The sequence below is a fragment of the Bos indicus genome, chromosome 6 (genome assembly GCF_029378745.1).
Source record: "Bos indicus isolate NIAB-ARS_2022 breed Sahiwal x Tharparkar chromosome 6, NIAB-ARS_B.indTharparkar_mat_pri_1.0, whole genome shotgun sequence".
Lineage (NCBI taxonomy): Eukaryota > Metazoa > Chordata > Mammalia > Artiodactyla > Bovidae > Bos > Bos indicus.
Window position 1 is genome coordinate 61,175,707 of NC_091765.1, and position 21,712 is coordinate 61,197,418.

The following is a 21,712-nucleotide window of genomic DNA, read 5'->3' on the forward strand; positions in this document are numbered from 1 at the left end:
TCTAAGTACCTAGAATGTAGTGCTTAATTTGTTTTAAATATTTAGTGACGTGAAGTCGCTTACTCGTGTCCAACTCTTTGTGACCCTATGGATTATAGCCTACCAGGCTCCTCCGTCCATGGGATTTTCCAGCAAGAGTACTGGAGTGGGTTGCCATTTCCTTCTCCAGGGGATCTTCCCAACCCAGGGATTGAACTCGGGTCTCCGGCATTGTAGGCAGACACTTTACCCTCTGAGCCACCAGGGGAAGTACCTACTATATGCTGGGGAAACTCTGGAGGTGGAGACCATCCTGGCCTTCCTTTATCTTGAATTTGGAGCAAGAAGGGAAGGGAGAGAAGCATCAGGGTTTCCTCAGAGAAGAGGCCTTGAGGAGGGCTGAAAGCTCAGGCCTCAACCCAGGCCCACAGATTAGTGACATGGGAAACCCCTGGGCCAAGAACCAGGAGTGAATGCATAATCCTTAGGTAAACAGAGGTATAAACCTATACATTACTATTGGTTGAGCACAAAATGGCCTCTTTCAGGAACTTTATGTTCCGCATCTGTGTTGAATTGAGACTCATGTTACTGCACTTTCCCATTAGCCAGAAATAGAAAACTTTCCATCAGTAGTGCTGGAGCCTTTACCTCAGAGACTTTGCAACAGTTGTCTCCGAGGCAACTGTTATTTTTCCCTTCAGTTATAGGAAACTGGTTTTGCCAGTGAACTCACAACCCTATGGAGTTGAATACATTTCTACACATTTAAAAACCTTTTCTCTAAACTTTTTGGGAAAGTTTTCAAATGTATAGATGGCATAATCGGTACTGGAATACTGGTTACCTAGAACAAGGCCAGTGGACTGCAGCCTGTGGGCCAAATCCAGCCCGAGGCCTGCTTGTGCGAGTGAAGTGTGAGGGGAGGCTGACACTTCCACTCGTTTGTGTATTTGTCTGGCTACAGTGACAGAGTTGGGGCTTCATCGATGGCTCAGCAGATAAAGAATCTGCTTGCAATGCCAGAGACACAGGAGATGAAGTTTTGATCCCTGAGTCAGGAAGATCCCCTGGAGAAAGAAATGGCAGCCCACTCCAGTATTCTTGCCTGGAAAATCCCATGGACAGAGGAGCCTGGAAGGCTACAGTCCATGGGGTCGCAAAGAGTCAGACATTAGTGAGCAAATAATCATGCACGCAAGGTAGAGTTAAGTCATTTTGACAGAGACCACCATATGCCCACAATGCCACATTTACATCTTTGCCACCCTTTGGACTATAGCCCACCAGGCTTTAAAAAAAAAAAAAAGGCCAAGTTTTGAGATCTGTATTTGCCAATTATTAGTTTTTTGCCATACTTGCTTTATCTCTTTCTCTATAATCGACAGATAGCATCCTCTCTCTCCCTATCTATTTCCATCTCTCCTATCCATACACGTGTGTACATCCTAAGTCAGTTCAACTGTGTCCGACTCTGTGCAACCCTATGGACCATAACCTGCCAGGCTCTTCCTGTCCATGGGATTCTCCAGGCAAGAATACTGGAGCGGATTGCCACGCCCTCCTCCAGGGGATCTTCCCGAACAGGGATTGAACCTGCATCTCCTGAGCCTCCTGCATTGCAGGCAGATTCTATACCACCAAATCACTGGGGAAGCCATGCATGCACACACACACATTTTATTTGCTTGAACCATTTGAAATTATGTTATAGACATGATAACTTGTCCTTGAAAAATCCATATGTTTGCCTAAAAATAAAGGTATTCTTTCATATAACCACAACACCATCGTCATGCCTAAGAAAATTAACATTCATCCAATAATGTTATCCAACAACAGTCCACTTTTAAATTGAACTTTTATAGTCTTTATTATACTTTTCCTTTCTGGATCTAAGATCCAGAGGTCATATGATACATTTGGTCATCATGTCTCTTCAGTCTCCAATTTTTTTTTTATCATGACATAGACATTTTTGAAGAGATTTTTAAAAACTTCTTTTGAAGCCTAAGAACTAATGAGTTTGCAATACTATACTAGTAAGAGCTAAATAGAATAGTCATTGCGGTAAATCAGTGTCTCCACGTCTTTCCCAGGATTGAGACACAGTTGTGTTGCTTGGCTTCAGAAGCTGAGACACTAGGTTGTTAGTTTTGCTTGGAGTTGTAAATGTGGAAAAAACTCAGCGTGAAGAGCAAGGCAGATGGGAATTTGCGGGATGCATTTTAAGTAATTAAAGGCACAGCCCTCCCTACCCGCTCTGGTCGCTGCCCTTGTTAGCTCTTGGCTGAGGGGGCTCTTCCTTCTGGCTTTTCTCCTGACTGGGGTCTGGCTCCCCTCCAGCATCATCAGGTTGCAGCACGAAACTGGAAGGAGACCTGCCATTATTTAAATCTCACAGCCCAAAATGCTCAGCCCAACTGGCAACACAGCGCTTCTGTGTTTGCGGTCTGTGTACTGAAGATAGAGCAGTGCTCAGGGGCACTTCTGCTAGTTCACGTGGGAAGAACACTTTCGCGCCTTCCTTGAAAATCTCATGTGCCATAGTCATGCGCCTCTGATGGGACCACGTGGGGGTCACTGGTCTGTTCCTATTATTGGGGTCCCAGATGATTCCTAGAGAGTTCTGAGACCCATCCTTTAATTTCCTCTGGGTTAGAAGCCCTCGGAGCTCATAGGCCAGAAAGATTGTTGCATGCCCTGCAAAAGACTCACCTGAACATCTACAAACCTCTGGAAGCAAAATAGAAAAACTCCAAAGAGAAATTGGATAATTTTAAAACGTGTAAAGTGATTGGAGGAGAGACTGTGAAGGGTATGGATAACTTCAGACTATAACCAGCTCATTGTCAGTCTACAATATGTCTTGTACATGACACAGGTCTTATGAATGATGGTACTTCTTACCCACTGAAAAAAATCCGGGGACACAGGAGCGACAACATACTGGGGTGGGCCAGACTCCGCTGGAGGGAAGTGAGATTGGAGTATCTCCTCGTTGGTTTCCCTGTCTCCTGCCTTGTTCCTCTTAAGTCCTTCCTTTGCACACCTCCTCCCCAAGGCCTACCCCCAACAATCTACTTCTGCTGCAGACCTGGGCATTTACTTCTCACATTACCACCCCTCTGCCCCCCATGGCCTTCAAGGGCCCCTTTGATCAGCCCCTGACTCCAAAGCCTCCTCTTCCTTTGGTACCAGCCTCAGATTTGATGCTTGATTTCCTCATGTCTGCCATGTGGTTTTGCACCTCCATTCTTTCCTGGCTGTGCAGCCTTCATTCCTTCACCACTCACTGGTTGGAGTGAAGTGAAAGTCACTGATCATGTCTGACTCTTTGCAACCCCATGGTCTATACAGTCCATGGAATTCTCCAGGCCAGAATACTGGAGCGGGTAGCCTTTCCCTTCTCCAGGGAATCTTCCCAACCCAGGGATCAAACACAGGTCTCCCACGTTGTGGGCCAATTCTTTACCAGCTGAGCCACAAGGGAAGCACAAGAGTACTGGGGTGGGTAGCCTATCCCTTCTCCAGGGGATCTTCCTGACCCAAGAATCGAACGAGGGTCTCCTGCATTGCAGGCAGATTCTTTATCAACTGAACTATTAGGGTAGCCTTAATGATGCTTAATTGTTCCATGCCTCACACTGCTTATCTATAAATGAGGATGATCATCGTACCTACCTCATAAGGTTGTATAGGAATTAAATGAGCTAACATATGTAAAGTTCTTAAAAGTATGCTTGGCAGTTAGTAAAGGCTATATAAAGGTTAGCAATTTATTGCTATTGCTCTTGTTATTTTGAGCCTAGATGTATTAATTTTTATTGCTGCATAAAAATTACTATAAACTTAGCATCTTCAGTCAATATCCACTGACTGTCTTAGTTTCTATAATCAGAATATTGACATGGTGTGACTAAATTCTTTGCTCAGGGTCTCACAGTGCTGAAATTGAGGTGTTGGCAGGGGCTGAAGTCCAAGCTGAGCTTCTTCCAGGCCTCTTCCTAGCTCATGTGGTTGTTGACAGAATACATCTCTTTGCAGCTATAGAACCTACGGCCAGCAGGAACTCTGACTTCACCTACTTTGTAAAGCTCCCATGATTAGGTCAGGCACAATCAGGCCATCTTTCTTTTGATCAACTGAAAGCCAAGTGGTTAATGACATAATCACAAAGTGGTAATCTACCATATGCACAGGCTCCACTGGCACTCAAGGGAAGGAGATTGTATAGAGTGTGTCCCCCAGAGGGTGAGATTCTTGGGGGCCATCTTATTAGCAGAATCCTGCCTACACACTGGTCATTGGGAAATACAATGATTTTTGTTCACTTTGTTAAATTGCACTCTGAATATATGATTTATTTACCACCATGACTTCAGATTTTTGTAGCATCTGTCTTAGAGCATTTAGATAGCATTTGCTTCCCTGGTGACTCAGCCAGTAAAGAATCCGCCTGCAATGTGGGAGACCTGGGTTCAGTCCCTGGGTTGGGAAGATTCCCTGGAAAAGGGAATAGCTACCCACTCCAGTATTCTGGTCTGGAGAATTCCATGGACTGTATAGTCCATGGGGTCACAAAGCGTTGGACATGACTGAGCAAATTTCACTCTCATTTCACATTGATCCAGCTCCTGAAACCAGTGTTCATCATTCCTTTCCTGAAGTTTGAACTACCTGATGGAACCAGTTAGCTCGTCTTTTACAAAGTCTTTTACGAAGACATAACTGATGAATCTGCAGCTAATGTCCTAGAGTTCCTAAAGGATGACTCACAATTTGCCATCCCTTCCAGAGCCATTTGTTTACTCTTAATGACTCCGAACAGATGAAGACCAGAGCCTTTCTCGGCTGTTGTATGTGTCTGCTACTCTGCCGGGCCAAAGTCAACTTGTACCTGATAGACAAATGCATCACCATGAGGAAAGTCTTTGATATTATTTCCAAAAGATTTCCTTGCCCCCTCTTTTTCCCCTTCCAGTTAAGTCTAGATTCCCCCCACCAATTTAATTCAATTTACAGTCCACAAAGAGGTATTATTGATCAAAACCCGCTGATGAAGGATGTACTTTTTGAAGATCAGTTAAAAAGAAAAACTCAAAGATGACTCTTAGGTAGTAAAACCTATTTTTTTTTTTTAAATGTTGAACCAGATTCTAGGCAATAAGACATGGACAAAACTTTGAAGCAATAGAAGTACTGTGTATTAAGTTGCTTCAGTCGTGTCCAACTCTTTGTGACCCTGTGGACTGTAGCCCACCAAGCTCCTCTATCCATGGGATTCTCCAGGCAAGAATACTGGAGTGGATTGCCATGCCCTCCTCCAGGGAATCTTGCTGACCTAGAGATCAAACCACTGTCTCCTGTGTCTCCTGCATTGGCAGGCAGGTTCTTTATCACTATCACCTGGGACTACTCCCCTCAAATCACTTAAGTTACACTTTTCTTTAAAAAAAATTTTTTTTTATGTATTTATTTATTTTTGGCTGTGTTGGGTCTTTGGCACTGCAAGCAGGCCTTCTCTAATTGTGGCAAGCAAGGGATACTCTCTTGTTGCAGAACACAGGCATAAAAGTGAAGGCTTAGTAGTTACCTCTTAGGATGTGGAATCTCCCCAGGTCAGGGATCGAATCCTTGTTCCTTGTATTGGCAGGTAGATTCTTAACTACTGGGCCACCAGGGAAGTCCTAAGTTTTATTTTTCAGTGGCATTTAACTTAAAGTTTTACACCAATGTGAAAGGTAAAGGGAAGAACAATGAATTTGATATAGCTGTGGGTTCAAAAGTTTGCAGTGTCTGTTTACTCCAGGATTTCCTAACAAAGTATGATTTTATTATCTAACAAGCCATGACTCACATCTGACTCTGACTGCCCTAAGGATTGTCTTCTCTCCAGTGATTTGGACTATTAAAGAGGAAAGATTGGTTCATGAAATAATATTAAATAATGTAGACTTAGATTTCTTTTCTTTCTTCCAGGACAATATCATATTATTCTTGAGAGGTTGTAAAGAGCTCGGCCTTAAAGAATCTCAGCTTTTTGACCCGAGTGACCTGCAGGATACGTCCAACAGAGTCGCAGTCAAGTAAGTCCTGCACGATTTATGTTCAAGGGAAACCCATTTACGGCTTGATTTGCGGGTTTGCGATGATGTTGTAAGGTCTAAGAGGCAGAGAATTGGGCATGCCTAATAAATTAGAAATGTGAAGGTGAAAATCCAGCTTTCAGAACAAGCCACATTGGCCTTCCCTTGTGCCTAACTTTCATTCTGATCAAACATAATTTTTTGAAATGCAAAAATCATACATATAGAGTTAGAATTTTAGAGACAAGGAGGAAAACTTTTAGGTGAAATTAACAGAGGGAGAGGCAAGGGAGAAGTATGCGCAAAATCTATTTGGGTTAGACAAAAAGCTTTTATTGGCTCCAGTTGGGCATATGAATAGGCTCTTGGAAGACTGCAAACTCCTAAACAGTTCTGAACTCTGTTTATTATGCAAAGAAGGCAATAGATTATGGAAAAATCTCTTCTCCATTTACATTTGTAACTGTTTTCTCATATGTGTCAGTGATTAAGTTCTCTGAAGATGGATCATTGGCCATTTGACTGTTGTTGACTGTATCTACTCAGTGAGCCATGTTTGGGGCCAAAGAATTCTTGGGAAAGAATGTTTTAGTACAAGAGAAGGCAAGTGTGCTTCTCTGTAAAGAAATAGCTGTGAGCAGGGTGATGAGATGAAGAGTCCTTTTGAGATGGTGGAGGTAACTTTTCTGTAGTTTAAAAGTTCTTCAGACTCTACCAAATTCATATAAAACATTTTCCAAGTTAGTCAAACAGTGTTTGGCATTAATATGCTTTAATAATAAGCTTAGTTACATACATAGCATCTTTGGGTTGGATGTACTTCTCCTTTTGATTACTTTTGGGTCATTTTACCATAGAAGGGCAGAAGAAAGAGAAACACCAAGATTCAGAACTGTAAATTTTTTGGTATTTGTCTGCTCATACTGGCTTTTTTTTTTTTTAATGATGGGGGAAAATATGGAAACTACTAAATGAAATCAAATTGGAGTTTATATTGGATTTTATGATTTATGACTAGGAATAAGGGAGAGTCATCCATGACTGACTATATAAAAATCACTTCTCTGTTGTCAGTGTGCCTTCTTTTTACATATAATTGACATGTGTTGTTGTTGTTCAGTCGCTCAGTCATATCCGACACTTTGCAACCCCATGGACTGCAGCACACCAGGCTTCCCGGTCCTTCACTATCTCCCAGAGTTTACTCAACCTCATGTCCATGGAGTTGGTGATGCCATCTAACCATCTCATCCTCTGTTGCCCGCTTCTCCTCCTGCCCTCAATCTTTCCCAGCATCAGTGTCTTTTCCAATGAGTCAGCTCTCCGCATCAGGTGGCCAAAGTATTGCAGCTTCAGCTTCAGCATCAGTCCTTCCAATGAATATTCAGGGTTGATTTCCTTTAGGATAGACTGGTTTGATCTCCTTGCTGTCCAAGGGACTCTCAAGAGTCTCCTCCAGGACCACAGTTCAGGAAGATCCCCTGGAGAAGGAAATGGCAACCCACTTCAGTATTCTTACCTGGAAAATTCCATGGACAGAGGAGCCTGGCAGGCTACAGTCCATAGGGTCACACAGAGTTGGACATAATTGACATACACTATGATATTAGTTTCATATGTACAACATAGTAATTCAGTATTTGTGTATATTGCAAAATGTTTACCACAGTAAGTCTAGTTAACATCTATCACTATATAAAATGTATTTTTCTTGCAATGTGTACTTCTAAGATCTTCTCTCTTAGCAACTTTCAAATAAGCAATATTGTTTTATTAGCTATAGTTGTCATGCTGTACATTACAACCCCACTATTTATTTATTTTATAACTAGAGGTTTGTACCTTTTGACCTCTCTTTAATATTTCTCATGGAAAAACTTTAGTTAGGGGCAAAAATAACAGAATAAAAGTTATGATATTTGAATATGGAGAGCACCATAAACCTCATTTTAGTGCTCACATGCTCCATTTGTTCTGCACCTAAATCCAGCCTGTATAAATCATTATTCAGCTTAGGAAATTGTTTCAGGTTCTGCCTCATCTCATATTTGTAGTTTCACCTGGGTGGCAAGTGACCAGAAACAATAGTAACTATGTGGCATGGTAGGTAATCATTAGTCACACACACATTGCTTAGAGGGTGAAGGAAAGTTCACTTAACGATATTGGCAGCTGCATTCATTTTTTTTTTTTTAAGTCACTCTAAACCAGTATGTTACTAAACCAGGAGAACTCTGAGACTGATTAGTTTTAGAAATTTAGAACTCATATCACCTTAATTGCTTTTCTGTAAAAGCCTGGGCATCAGTAAACCCAGGGTCTGCCTCTACATATGCTACCCCTTAGGTCTATAATCCAAGAGCCTTTGCTTCAGTAGGGCTCTGTGTCTTCATATGTAAACTGGAATTGGACAGAATATTCTTATGGGTATGATTCTAGCTAAAGCTTGCTCAGTGCAGATCTGGGAAGGTGGGTCAACCACCTTCTAAAGAGACTTTAATTCAAAGACACAGAAAGCAATCCAAAGGGAAAAAAGTCTCTTAGACCAGTGGCACACACTCACTTCTCAGTTACTAGGCCATCTTCCCCTTCTCCTGTTCTTTCCTCTGTCCTTTTCTTGCTTTTGCTTCTTTTCTCCGTCTCCTTCTCTTCCCAGTGCCTCCCTTCCCTTCTTTATCATATCTTTCCACTTATCTCCCATTTTGTATTTCTTCTTATTTTCTTCCCTTTTAAGTTTTTCCTTCACTTGAGGTTATTAATTTTGTTAAGAAACACTTGCCCATCGCTTTCCCCTATGACTGATATTTTTCATTCATTCAGCAGATTTATTGAGCAGCTCCTATATGTCTGATCCTTTCTGGTCACTAGAGAATAGGCCTTCTGTTCACATGGAATTATATACCCTGTGTCAAGAAATGAGAAGTAAATAAGCAGATTTTTAAAAATTGCAGGGAGTGGTAAGTGCTGAGGAGAAAATAGTAATAAAATAAATGATGTAAAAGATAGTGACAATTACAATATACATATATATATATATATATCAATATATCAGATCATTGTGTTGCACACCTTAAACTTATAAAATGTTTTATATCAATTATAGCTCAACAAAACTGAGGGGTAATAAAAAAGAAAATGTGTCAAGAATAGTCTCTCTGAAGGGATAGCATTTCAGCTGAGGACTGAGGCATGAAAGGAAAGCAAGAGCCAGCCATGCAAAGATCTATATGGTATTCAGGGCAGAGGAAGGGTAGGTAGAAAGGCTAGGAAAGAAAAGCAAACTTGATGTCTAGAAAGAGAAAGAAGAGTGGCCAGCCAGTGTGGTAGAAGGGTAATGAGCAAGGATGAGTGTGGTTTGAGGAGTTGTCCACAGGCGTTATAGGAGGTTGAATTGGGAATAATTATAGAGAAAGAATTTTTATTTCACTGTATGAATATTTAGAACCTAAAGAACTTTATATTGAAATTATGCCATAAATTCATTTATGGTACTTAGAAAATCTGTAGCATTAAGGAGGATTGGGGCATGGAATGAACTATCTGCTTCACAACTTTTCTGTAAGTGATGCTGGTTTAACTTAGTACTGTCTGGGGACATTTGTAACACATGTGGATTTCATAGCTCTGGTAAATGAAAGTAGAAACTGCTATATTTTTCTGCTTTCCCCTCTGAAAGTTGAGCCAAGCATTAGCAGAGATGGAAAACACCCTGTTGACACCAGTTAGTACTGAAAGCAATAGGTAGAGGGGTGGATCCCAAGAAGAAAATTCTGATGCTTTTTTTAAAAATTGGAGTATAGTTGCTTTACACTGCTGCGTCAATTTCTGCTGTACAGAAAAGTAAATTGGCCAACATGTACATAGATAATTTTGATACTTTTTCAAATTGTCTTTTTCAAAGTACTCTTTAGCTTTTTTTGTAGGTAATTTTTCTTACTCTTTTTTTTTTTTTTTTTTGAGAAGTAACTTGAGTAGACAAAGAAAGAAAGAGGGAGAACCTGCAAATGATTACTGGGTGTGTAATTTTGTGCACTCTACCTGTAATGGGTGCCAGACAACCTTGGTGAGAAATGAAAGCATAATCCAAAAGGGCTTGCAGCAAATATCATTCTAGAGAACTGCAGCAACTGGATGCAAAGGAGGAAGCCTTTGGGTTGCTCCCGAGGACGTCTCTGAAAAATTTAGAAGCGTTTTCACATGGTTGTTATGTGTGAGTCACTCAACAAATGTTTTGTGAGCTCCTAGAGTGTGCCAAGTGTGACTTTTTTTCAGAACTGGGTCACAATTTTAGTCAAAAAATGTTCATTGTCAGTGCAGAGAAAGTCTTATGTTCCCTGTTCTTAAGTTTCTCACCAAAAATTCAAATCTTTAATAGATTTTTGTTTGCTTTCATCTAGTTCTGTTGTTGTTGTTCAGTTTTTTTAAATCCTAGCAAACACCTAAGCAGTTAATGACATATCATCCTTTCTGTTAATGGGGGGAATATGAAACATGCTCCTAATCCAATCCAGGTTGGACCACTGCTTCTTGCAATGTGAGTGTCTGTTGATGGTTTATATCCTGGATCTGGACTATGTTTTTTCCATTCCCTCCAATCTCAGTTGGCTTAAAATTGGGCATCTGTTCATTAATCTGTACGTTGGGTCAGAATATGCAGCAGTTAGGTAATTGTGATCTAAATATCTGAAGAAATTCTTGACTAGTTTTTTCAATAGAATTACATTCCCCCTCCCCAACCCCCAACTGAAGTTCTGTGGAAAAAAGAAATGTAGCATTTGTTTTCCTAGTATTTATTTGTTGACATGCTAAAGAAAACTTAGAATAATTTAGAAGAAATTCTTATATTTCACTGTATGGATATTTAGAAAGTACCACCAAGTAGCTTTTTTGTTTATAGTTTGAGAATAAATGTTTCTGTATATTTAAGAATGCGTGTGTGTATATTTGAACATAGCATGCATATTTTCCTGCTAATGGCTAATTCCCAACACTAATTTATGTCCATAGCAGAAAAGAACAAATATTTGGATAGTATTGCCTCTTCTACATATATTTTTCAGGTCTATTTAATTAAGTAGTTTTAGACCTTTGTTAAAAGTACTTGTATAAAGAAGATTTTGGAAGTGTAGTCAGATTTCAGTTTGACAGTGATATATAACCTAGGCAAAATTTTACTTGAACAGTTCAGCTTTGAGTATACAAATATAAACAGTCCTAGTTTTAAATGGAATTCTTCATTTTCCAGATGTTACAAAACATTCATCTTTCCATGGTGTACTATGGAATTTTAATCCCATCTTATCCTTCCTTATTTTGTTTTCTGTGTAATTTTATTTAGTACCTGAAATTACTAATCGTAGACCTTAAAAATAATATATTCTGATGATTTCATTGTATTTGTTAGCTCTCACATATATCTTAGAGATGTTGAAATGAAGATCACAGTGAAGAAACTGATCATATTTTCTTTTCCTTTTTCCTAATTAGGAGTCTTGACTATAGTAGGAAGCTGAAAAATGTAAGTGTTTTAGCTTCACTTTCTAAAGCTTTTCTCCTTCTAACATTGGTGGTTCGGGCATAAATTTTACCTCATAAGTTCAGTGCCTCTCGAATGCCTAGCTAGAAAGAATCATTCTTAGAAAACAAGTATATGTGCCTCTGATAGAAAAATTAATGTCAGTGATAGAAATAAAAATGGTAGTTTTTTTCTGGTTGGGGGGGAATGTCTCTTTAATTAGATAAGAGCTCCATCTGAAATAAATGAAAGCTTGCACTCTATTTGTAATTTGGTTTCTTAAACACAGAATGATGTGTCTGAGCACTAATATTACTTCCTTGCCGTGGGTAAGCACAGATGGGGTTATTAAATTAAGCAGTTGGGCAAGTTGTTTTTGGGAAAATATTAGTATAATATAAATACTGTTGACTATTGTGGGCCTGTACCTTTTGTGTATTTTTTTGCTATTAATCTTTTGAGGTTTTTATTAGCACTTTCCAAAATCATCTTTTTCTAGTTAGATCTTATTTTCCAAGGGCAAGTACATTACTGCTCTTTTAAGTTTAAATTGAAGAGTGTACGAAATGATCTTCTGTCTATAAAATTTTAAAATTGGCTGTGACCCTCCACTTTTAAAAAATTTCCAGGGTGCTATTATATTTGACTGACATTCTCATTCTTACCTCCTTTTTCTTCCTCTGTAAAACCACAGTTATGTGCATTTTTCATCATACAATTTTAAACAGAAACCCCATAATCTAAAACACAACACAGTCCTGTCTTTTGTTCTCCTATTACACTTTTCAAGAGAGCCTCATACCCTTAGCACACATGAGTTATTTTATGGGCCTAGTTCATGTCCTGACATCTGTAATTGTCTGTACTCTAGAAATTTATTTGTAAGTAATCATTTAAAAAAGAATTTCTGGAAGTTTTGAAGGATTCTTAAACTAACATTTTCCCACAGAGGTAGAAAACCAAATCACATCTTAGCAATGATGCACATAACCATATTTTGGGCCTGTTGCCATCTGGAAGCTTGTACATATATCATGCTGTCCAGAGCATTTTCTGGCCTAGCAAATAGAGGGAGGGACAGTAAATACTTCCCAGCCTAGCTAGAGCATTAAGACCAAATGTGAAAACAAAATCATAGTCTTAGCTTTTCCATAGGCTTGAGATCCCGGTCATTCAACTTTATGGAGCTCATCTTCAGATGACCCCTGTGGGGTTCTGTGGGAAAATCAGTATAAAGAGAATTCGCTTTTGTGGACAGTTTCTTTGGAAAAACAGGACAGAATTAACTTAGGACTGAAGCTTCAGACCAGTGAATATTCATAGACATTCTTAAACATTCAAACAATTGCTAATTGGCAGTAGTCTTGCCCAGCCCAAAATTTCCCATCTCAGATTAATAGGAATCTAACTAACTATACCCCAGAGCTAGGTCTCTGCAGAATGTATTCTTCATTACATTGCTGTCCTCTGACTTTAATTAGATATATTTTGTTGATCTTGTTCTGGAAACCACTAATTATGTTTTCTCACTCCTTTGAAAAATTTTTACTAATGGCCTTAGCAGAACCTCTGTGCCCGCAAGTAGAAATTATGGGCCTTTTAAAAGTACCACTCTTGAAAGGAATTGACAACCTGTTTCATTGCTTGTCTGGGTAAAGACTCCAGAGTTTCTGAAAATTTTTGCTTCCTGGTTTTGAAACCTTCATGACATGAAAATAGTTTTGGAAGATTTATTTTTCCTTCCTGCTCACATTCTCACAACCAAATTCTTCCTAAAACTAGGGTCTTATTTTCACTACTGAATCATGTTTGTGTTGACTGACGCAGCATTGGGTTCCTAGTAAAACAATTTTACCTAGAATGGATACCTCATGGAAGGTGGTTTTTGTAAATTAGCGCTTCACATTCTCTCTTCCTGCTTTCCTGTTCAAGGAGCGTTACTGACTTCTTGGTTGAAAAGTAATTCTTTGTGCATGGTTCTGTATCACAGGTACTAGTGACCATTTACTGGCTGGGCAAAGCGGCGAACAGCTGTGCCTCGTACAGTGGGACTACGCTGAACCTGAAGGAGTTTGAAGGCTTGCTGGCTCAGATGAGAAAGGTAACTTGGCTTTTCTTCCTCATCCCATGAGGTTTAGATAATGTGGGAAAGTAACACATTTGCTTGCTTTTAAGATCATTACAGGTCCGCATGATAAAATCGCACAGGCCAAAGATGTCATGTGTCTTACCAACGACAGTTTTGCCCCCTATACTCCACACCTACCTGAAATTTTATTCCCTTCTGAGAATGGGAGGGCTTATCTCTATCCAACTTGAATTCCCAAAGAGCAAATTCAGTCTGTCAGTATATGACTCTGGGTGCCAAAAAGCTCAGTGCCTGCTTTCTTGGGGAAATAATGCCTGAATGAAACAACACAGTATTATACAAAAATGAAGACTTGCTCTGCACTTTGATCCTAAAGGTCATTTTGCTTACCTGTCAGAGCCTTGGTATGGGTGAGGTAACGTTGGCCAAGTTCTTGCCTTGGTCTCTGAAAAATTAGAAACATACTCTTCTAAGATGTATATCTTATGACCATTGCATTTGAATGACCTGAAAATTGGGAAAACATTGTAATAGTGAGAGCTTTGTGTATTTAATTATGAGAAAGACTGACCTAAGGTAGGGATTTGTCCAAGAAAAAGTAGTGTGTTTTGTGTGTGGCTGTTTTGTGTGTGCCTGTTAAAGATGCAGCAGTAAATAAGAACTCACCCAAAGTACTAGGATATGGCATCACCCGGGAGCAGCCCCACCCAGCATCCTCAGTGAGTAGGTAAGACTCATTGGAATCAGTAGCACCCATGGGTTTTGGATAAGACCTGTAGTGCAGCCAAGATAACTAAGGCCTTCCTCCTCTTTCCTCTAACATGAAAACTAAATGCACTCATGAGACCTCGGTGAGAGACAGTCTGTATTTTATAGTTTTGCTTTTAATACTGAAAGCAAGAATTTGCTGCAATTTTCTAACAATTTATTCTTCTTTCCTTAAAGCAAATAGTTCTGACAGTTCTTTGTGTTTGGCTAGAAACAGACTGGCTCATGAATGTTTAAATGGACAAAGCTTTCATATTGGTCATAACACATATAAACAAAGTCCTTTAAGCTCAATTCCTTGAAAAATAAACACACCGCTCAAACACATTGTTTCTTAGTCTTAACTCTTATTTGTCCTTTAATCTTCATCTCACTCAAAAGAGTTACTTAGGCAAAGTACAAAGGTAAGCTTTAGTCTGGATTTGTGAAATCTAAATGTTTATTGTTTTTTGTTAAATTTGGACTTGTATAATGATAGATGGATTATCTGTTTTAAACTATTTAAAAGCTCTGCCTCATAGTTTCCCTGCTTGATTCTCTGGAAATATAATTTCTTCTCATTATTGACATTTCTTACTGCTAGTCTGGCTCCTTAAAAATCCGAGCATCTATTGGTCTCTGCAGCTGCAGAGTCTCTCCTGACTTCCGTTTCTTTTGAGATAGTTAGTTATTAACAACTTCCTTGAAAGGACCTGCTATTGTGAACAGCTGTTACCTTTTTAATGAATATAGATGTCACAGGACACAAGGGAGTAGTTAGTATCACTGGACAAAGCGTAACAACTAAAAAAAACCAGCTGTGATGCTCCCATATCTCTATGTAAACTAGAGAGTAACTCACCTGAACTTCACTGGTCTATTTGATAACCGGAAATATTAGATTGGTTTCTCGAGTAGTCATGTATGGATGTGAGAGTTGGACCGTAAAGAAGGCTGACACAGAAGAACTGATGCTTTCAGGCTGTGGTGCTGGAGAAGACTCTTCAGAGTCCCATGGACAACAAGGAGATCAAACCAGTCAGTCCTAAAGGAAATCAACTCTGAATATTCATTGGAAGGACTGATGCTGAAGCTGAAGCTCCAATCCTTTGGCCACCTGATGTGAAGAACTGACTCATTGGAAAAGATCCTGATGCTGGGAAAGTTGACGGCAGGAGGAGAAGAGGGCTACAGAGGATGAGATGGTTAGATAGCATCACTGACTCAATGGACATGAGTTTGAGAAAACTCTGGGAGATATTGAAGGACAGTGAAGCCTGGTGTGCTGCAGTCCATGGGGTCACAAAGAGTTGAATACGATTTAGCGACTAAACAACAATAGTGTGTATTATCTCATTTTGTGTATTACTCATTTTATCAATTAGGATAGAGTTTGGTTGGTAAATGCAGAAAACTCTACCAATGGCTTAGATTAAATAGAGTCTTATGTCAAACTCCTGTAAGTAAGATCTGGACATGAGCTGTCCAGGACTGGTGTGGAGGTTCTGTGACTGGCTGGGGCCTACTGTCCTTTTACTCCATGATCCTCAGCTCATAGCCTTTTGATCCAAGGTAGCCACGCAAGCTTTAGCCTTCACGTCCTCCTCTTAACCAAGAAAAATCAGGGACAAGAAGAAGAAAGCTCTGTGCCTTACTTTCAAGACACTTCTGGGAAGTCATGCACTACACTTCTGCTCACATCCTGTTGACTTAAACTTGGTCACATATCCGTTGCTAGCTGTAAGGAAAGACTTGAGGAAAGTAGATTTTATTTCATCTAAAAACTGCATGTGGACTTTGCTGTGGCTCAGGGGTAAAGAATTTGCCTGCCAATGCAGAAGACATGGGCTCGATCCCTGATCTGGGAAAATCCCACGTGTTGCGAAGCCTGGGAGCTACAACTACTGAGCCTAGGTGTCACGGCTACTGAAGCCCGCATGCCCTAGAGCCATGCTCCACACAAGAGAAGCCACTGCGATGAGAAGCCTGTGCATTGCAACTGGAGAGTAGCCCCTGCTCACCACAACTAGAGAAAAGCTCACGCAGCAACAAAGATCCAGCACAGCCAATAAATAAAACATTACAATGTCCTGCCTCCCACTAAAAAATAAAAAGCAGATTATGGGTATTTTCACTGGAAAAGAACTGGGAAACAGATACTGAGAGACAACTGGAATCTCTTCTGCACATACTCAAGCTGAAGTAGATTTGAAATTTAAAGCTTTTCTTTCACAAAGGCTGCTGCTGCTGCTAAGTCACTTCAGTAGTGTCCGACTCTGTGCGACCCCATAGAGGGCAGCCCACCAGGCTCTGCCGTCCCTGGGATTCTCCAGGCAAGAACACTGGAGTGGGTTGCCATTTCCTTCTCCAGTGCATGAAAGTGAAAAGTGAAAGTGAAGTCGCTCAGTCGTGTCCGACTCTTAGCGACCCCATGGACTGTAGCCTACCAGGCTCCTCCATCCATGGGATTTTCCAGGCAAGAGTACTGGAGTGGGCTGCCATTGCCTTCTCCGTTCACAAAGGCTATTTATTTCATATTCATTTAATTCGTATTCATGAGATTTATTTCATATTCATTTTTTTCTAGTAGGAGAAATGTGCAAAAAATGATTACGGTACAACTTGTTCTGTAGTGCACTAATTACATGTGGACATAGGTGTTCATAGTAGGTTGCTATTGCATTAGACAGTAAAGGTCTCTGAAGGCATGGTGATAATGGCCTTTCACTGGGCCTGGATATGTCAGAGGTCTTCCAAAGGAGGGGATGCCTAAGCTAAACCAAGGGGAGTTACTACAAGAATAGTGAGATTAAAGGAAGAGCCGAGGGGATGAGGGTGGCCCTAAAGATCTCAGGGTCTGGAACTATGTTGACCTTCTAGGTTCTTTCTCTCTCTTTCTTTCTCTCATCTCTTCCTGTCTGTCTTTGAATTCATCCTTTCCTCCTATAGTTAGACATTCTGCCATAGCAGAGACTATGGCCAAAAACAGAATTCTCTGCTTCTAGCTCCTTGCCCAGAAAGGCAAGGAATTCTCCTCCCTGGCCCCGGCTGAAAATTCCTGGGGTGTACTCTGGCCCAGTGTGGGTGCTATTTCTGAGCTAGTCAGTGTGACCAGGAGCAAGGTATACCATGATTGGCCTAAACTACTCCTGTTTCAGACAGTGAGGGGTATTAGCAGAACATGGGGATAGAGGGGGGAGCTGGATAAGCCAACAAATATAAGACCTTGCCCTAGATGACAGCCACCATCAACTTCTCTTCCTGTAATCTGCTTAATTTTTCCTGATACATACAGTCCAACTTTGTCTTCATTTATTGGTGTTTCTGTTTGCTTTTTTTCTTCCCTGCTAGAGTGTAGGGCCCAAGATGGACAGGGTGTTTCTCGAATTTGCATAACATTATGTCCCCAGAACTGAGACAGTGCTTGGCACATAGAAGATGCTTGGTCAGTATCTGTGGAATGAATAACTTCCCAACCAGAGCGTGGTGGGTGGAGACAGCTGAAAAAGTAGAACCTAAAACACTCCAGAATAGAATTTAACCGCCTTATAAATCAAAAGAAGCAGAAAATGGTGAGTAGTAAAACAGAGGTGTCTGGAGTTTCTCAGAAAGCGTAAGTCATTCACCAACCCTAGCTGGTTCTCATTATCTCTGACTAAGGAGGATAAGAAGAGGACAGATGAGTGAAATAATCCAAAAATATTGTGGAAGCTAGTAGTTCCCACCCCATTCATTAACACACTTTTACTGGAACAACCGACAGTTAGCACACTGGAGAGCCTTAAGTCTTATCCCCTCTCCTTGGAGTGCTCTCTGCAGAAGACAGGAGGCAGCTACTGGGCAGCTAGATGGGAAGCATAGACAACATAATAGACGTGAAGAAAGGAGCATTTAGACTGTGCAAGCCTTTGTGTTGTTCATATCTTCTAACCCCTCTCGCAAAGCTTGCCTTTGAGTGACTTGATGGAATCCAATAAAATTGTTCATCCTGCTAACATCCACATCTTTGTTTCCAATCTCTTGCTTCGCCCTGAGGTTTCTATGGCCAAGGATGGCCACAGGTGGCCTGGTTTACATTTGTCAAGCTGCCGTTCAGCTTCCGGCTCTCACTTGATCCAAGGTTTTACTCTTGGCTTTCTATGAAGTCATGAACAGAATGGCCTTTCTATTTTTCTTTCCCATAACTACCTGTGAGAAAGCAACTGAAGCTCCAAGAAGCATGTTGAATTTTGGGTTTTTTTTCCTTTCTTTTCTCCTGTGGTTTGTAGGGTAGGGTAGGGGAGACATTTGGGTATCTGGGAAAGGTTTCCTGATATTTGTTGTTGTTCAGTCACTAAGTCATGTCCAACTCTTTGTGATCCCAGGCACTACAGCATACCAGGTTTCTCTGTCCTCCACTATCTCCGAGTTTGCTCAAAATATATCCATTGAGTCAGTGATGCTATCTAACCATCTCATCCTCTGTAGCCCCCTTCTCCTCCTGCCCTCAGTCTTTCCCAGCATCAGAATCTTTTCCAATGAGTCGGCTCTACGCATCAGGTAGCCAATGTATTGGAGCTTCAGCTTCAGCATCAGTCCTTCCAATGAATATTCAGGGTGATTTCCTTTAGGATTGACTGGTTTGATCTCCTTGCAGTCCAAGGGACTCTCAAGAGTCTTCTCCAGCACCACAGTTTGAAAGCATCAGTTCTTCGGCGCTCAGCCTCCTGTATGGTCCAGCTCTCACATCCACACATGACTACTGGAAAAACCATAGCTGTGACTATACGGACCCTGGTCGGCAATGTGATGTCTCCTTTTTTAATACGCTGTCTAGGTTTGTCATAGCTTTCCTAGAGACCAAGTGTCTTTTAAATTTCATGGCTGCAGTCACTGCCCACAGTGATTTTGGAGCCCAAGAAAATAAAATCTGATACTATTTTCTTGAAAATCCAGTTTTGTAATGCTGTACCAAGCAGCTTGTGTAAAATTTGTGTCATTTCTAGATGTGGGCTTCCTAAGTGTTTGTCCTCCCTGATGGGAAATTGGGCCCAAGGCATCTAGTTATGGGATATAAATGGAGAAGGAGATAGAAGAATATCAGAGTTTATATAAGATTATGTCCTTAACTGCACTTATAAATTGTGTATGATTTATATATTGACATTTACATGCCAAATGAATGCATAGCTAACATTTTTTGAGCACTTAAGCATCAGGCATTTTTCTGAATGCTTTCCATGTAGTAATACATTTAACCCTCCCAGCAACCCTATGAGATAAATATTATTTGCTCCATTTTACTGATGAGAAAACTGAAATTGGCCAAGTTCAAATAACTAGCCCAAGGTCAGACAGCTGACAACGGGTGGAGCCAGGATTTAAACTGTTAGCTGAGCTTCCAAGACCATGCTTTTTACCTACCCTAAACTGTTTCTTGCAGCAGGTATAGGTTGGGAATCTAGGCATAAACAGCATTTAGTGAGGGGCACTATCCAGGTTAGCATCATCCAGTATAAGCATGGGTCTTCCCGGATGGCACTAGTGGTAAAGACCTGCCTGCCAATGCAGGAGACATAAGAGACACAGGTTCCATCCCTAGGTTGGGAAGGTCCCCTGGAGAAGGGCACGGCAACCCACTCCAGTATTCTTGCTGAGAGAATCCCGTGGACAGAGGAGTCTGGTGGTCTGTAGTCTATAGGGTTGCAGAGAGTCAGACACGACTGAAGCGATTTAGCATGCCAGCGTAAGCAGGCAGTAAGTATACAGCAGTTGGAAGAGGTGATGCTGATGATGACAGCTGTCACTTACTGAAGTTCATCAGATGTTGTCGTCAGCTTTTGCCATTTGGTAGTTGGAGACAGAGTCCTTTGTCAGAATCACAACTTGGCTGATTACTGCGTGACCTCAGTCAAGTTACTCGAACTCTCTGATTCTTTTCTATAAAATGGGGACAACCCCAACCACATCACTGGGGAGTAGGTTGTGTGGATTGAATAATAGAGCCTACAAAAAGCATCAAGCACAGAGTAAGTGTTCAATAACATTGGCCATTTGGCCTGTTCTCAGTGGATAAATAATCCAAGATAATTACTTGCATTTCCAAAGAAATTAAATGCAAAACCGTATCCAATTTAGATATATAATTTTCAGTTAGTCATGAGTTCTTCCTTTTCCTGCTAAAAGTCAGGCCTGGCTTTTGTACAAGTCCTGGTTAACTTTTGACCTACAAGTAAACTACCTTCATTTCCATAACTGGAATTTCTGCCTTCCTCCAGAGGGTCGTGTCAGCTGAACTCACCCAGGCCATATTCAGGTCCTCACTGTGGTGGCTGCAGTGCCCCTCTCCACACTTCCCCTTCCGCTCTCGCTCACTCTGAGTCCTGATGCAACATGTGTGTGTGCCTTGTGAATGACAGGCACTCTGTCCCCCCAGAGGGCTCACTGGGGAGAGTCAGAGGATCTAACTAAAGTCAGAGTCAGAGGTTATAACTGATAGAAGCCGCTGGACACAGTTCCTACAAAGACACTGGCTGTGGTGTGCATATAAGTCAGTGTAAATAGTGTTTAAAAATTGCTAACATGGAGTATATTTGTTTTTTTCCTTTCTGTGGGGAATGTGGAGGGCACCTGCCTGAGCATCCCAGGAAATCTGCAGTGGGACCTTCCAGTCTTTGTGGATGTCATTCACAGCCCTGATTTTAAGCAACAGTCTGGGAGAGATTAAACTGAGGTTTATCTTTGAGTGACCGGAGTTATTTCTGTTTTCGTCAGCTTGGACTCTTGTAATTAATGCTAAGACACTGGCGGGAACAAGGCTTTTATTATAATATGAGGGTGAGGATGGCTTTGACTGACCTTTCTTCTGCTGGAGTTTCAGTGTTTTAGTATGTGCTGCTTGCGCTGGAAAGAATTTATAATCACAGGCTGTCAAAGACAGCCATTGTTTTCACTGCTCTGAACATGTGGGTCAGCCACAAGTGCTTTCAGCTCCCCCAGCGCCAAGAGCTGGCCGAGAGCGAGAGCATGCCTGGATTCTTCTGAAGCATCAGGAAAAGCATTTTGCATATTTTTCACTGCTTTTTTTTTTTTTTAACTTTTTGCCCCAGAAAAGACAGCTCCCTTTCAGAGCAGGAATTTCCCTTCAAGGTAGCAGAAGATGGAGCATACTGCTCCAGGATTTTATGAAACTGATTCTGCTGCAAAAACAAATGCTGTGTGCCTTAGCCAGACAGCATAAACAGAAGCAGTTGGGGCTGGGTCCCGGAACAGACATGCAGTTATGGATCCCGAAAGACGGGTCAAGGTTAAGGT

The 21,712-nt window shown here is 41.0% G+C and overlaps 1 protein-coding gene and 1 long non-coding RNA gene across 27 annotated transcripts in view; one reads left to right on the forward strand and one right to left on the reverse strand.

Moving 5' to 3' along the window:
- Positions 1-21,712, forward strand: part of LIMCH1 (LIM and calponin homology domains 1) — a 352,227-nt gene that overhangs the window by 244,496 nt on the left and 86,019 nt on the right. For 20 of the 26 annotated variants that reach the window (XM_019962649.2, XM_019962653.2, XM_019962658.2 and 17 more), the window contains exons 4-6: positions 5,962-6,068; positions 11,556-11,586; positions 13,574-13,684. In XM_019962649.2, the coding sequence (XP_019818208.2) occupies positions 5,962-6,068; positions 11,556-11,586; positions 13,574-13,684 (249 nt within the window). Of the gene's footprint in view, positions 1-5,961; positions 6,069-11,555; positions 11,587-13,573; positions 13,685-21,544; positions 21,705-21,712 lie in introns of those variants that run through there. The other 6 variants (XM_070791361.1, XM_070791362.1, XM_070791363.1 and 3 more) reach the window with 3 other exon arrangements.
- LOC139183624 (uncharacterized) overlaps positions 10,278-21,712 on the reverse strand; it is a 32,607-nt gene continuing 21,172 nt past the window's right edge. Inside the window, exons 3-4 of the long non-coding RNA XR_011567175.1 lie at positions 14,063-14,117; positions 10,278-12,798 (exon numbers count right to left, since the gene is read on the reverse strand). This is a non-coding gene — a long non-coding RNA (uncharacterized lncRNA). The remainder of the gene's footprint in view (positions 12,799-14,062; positions 14,118-21,712) is intronic.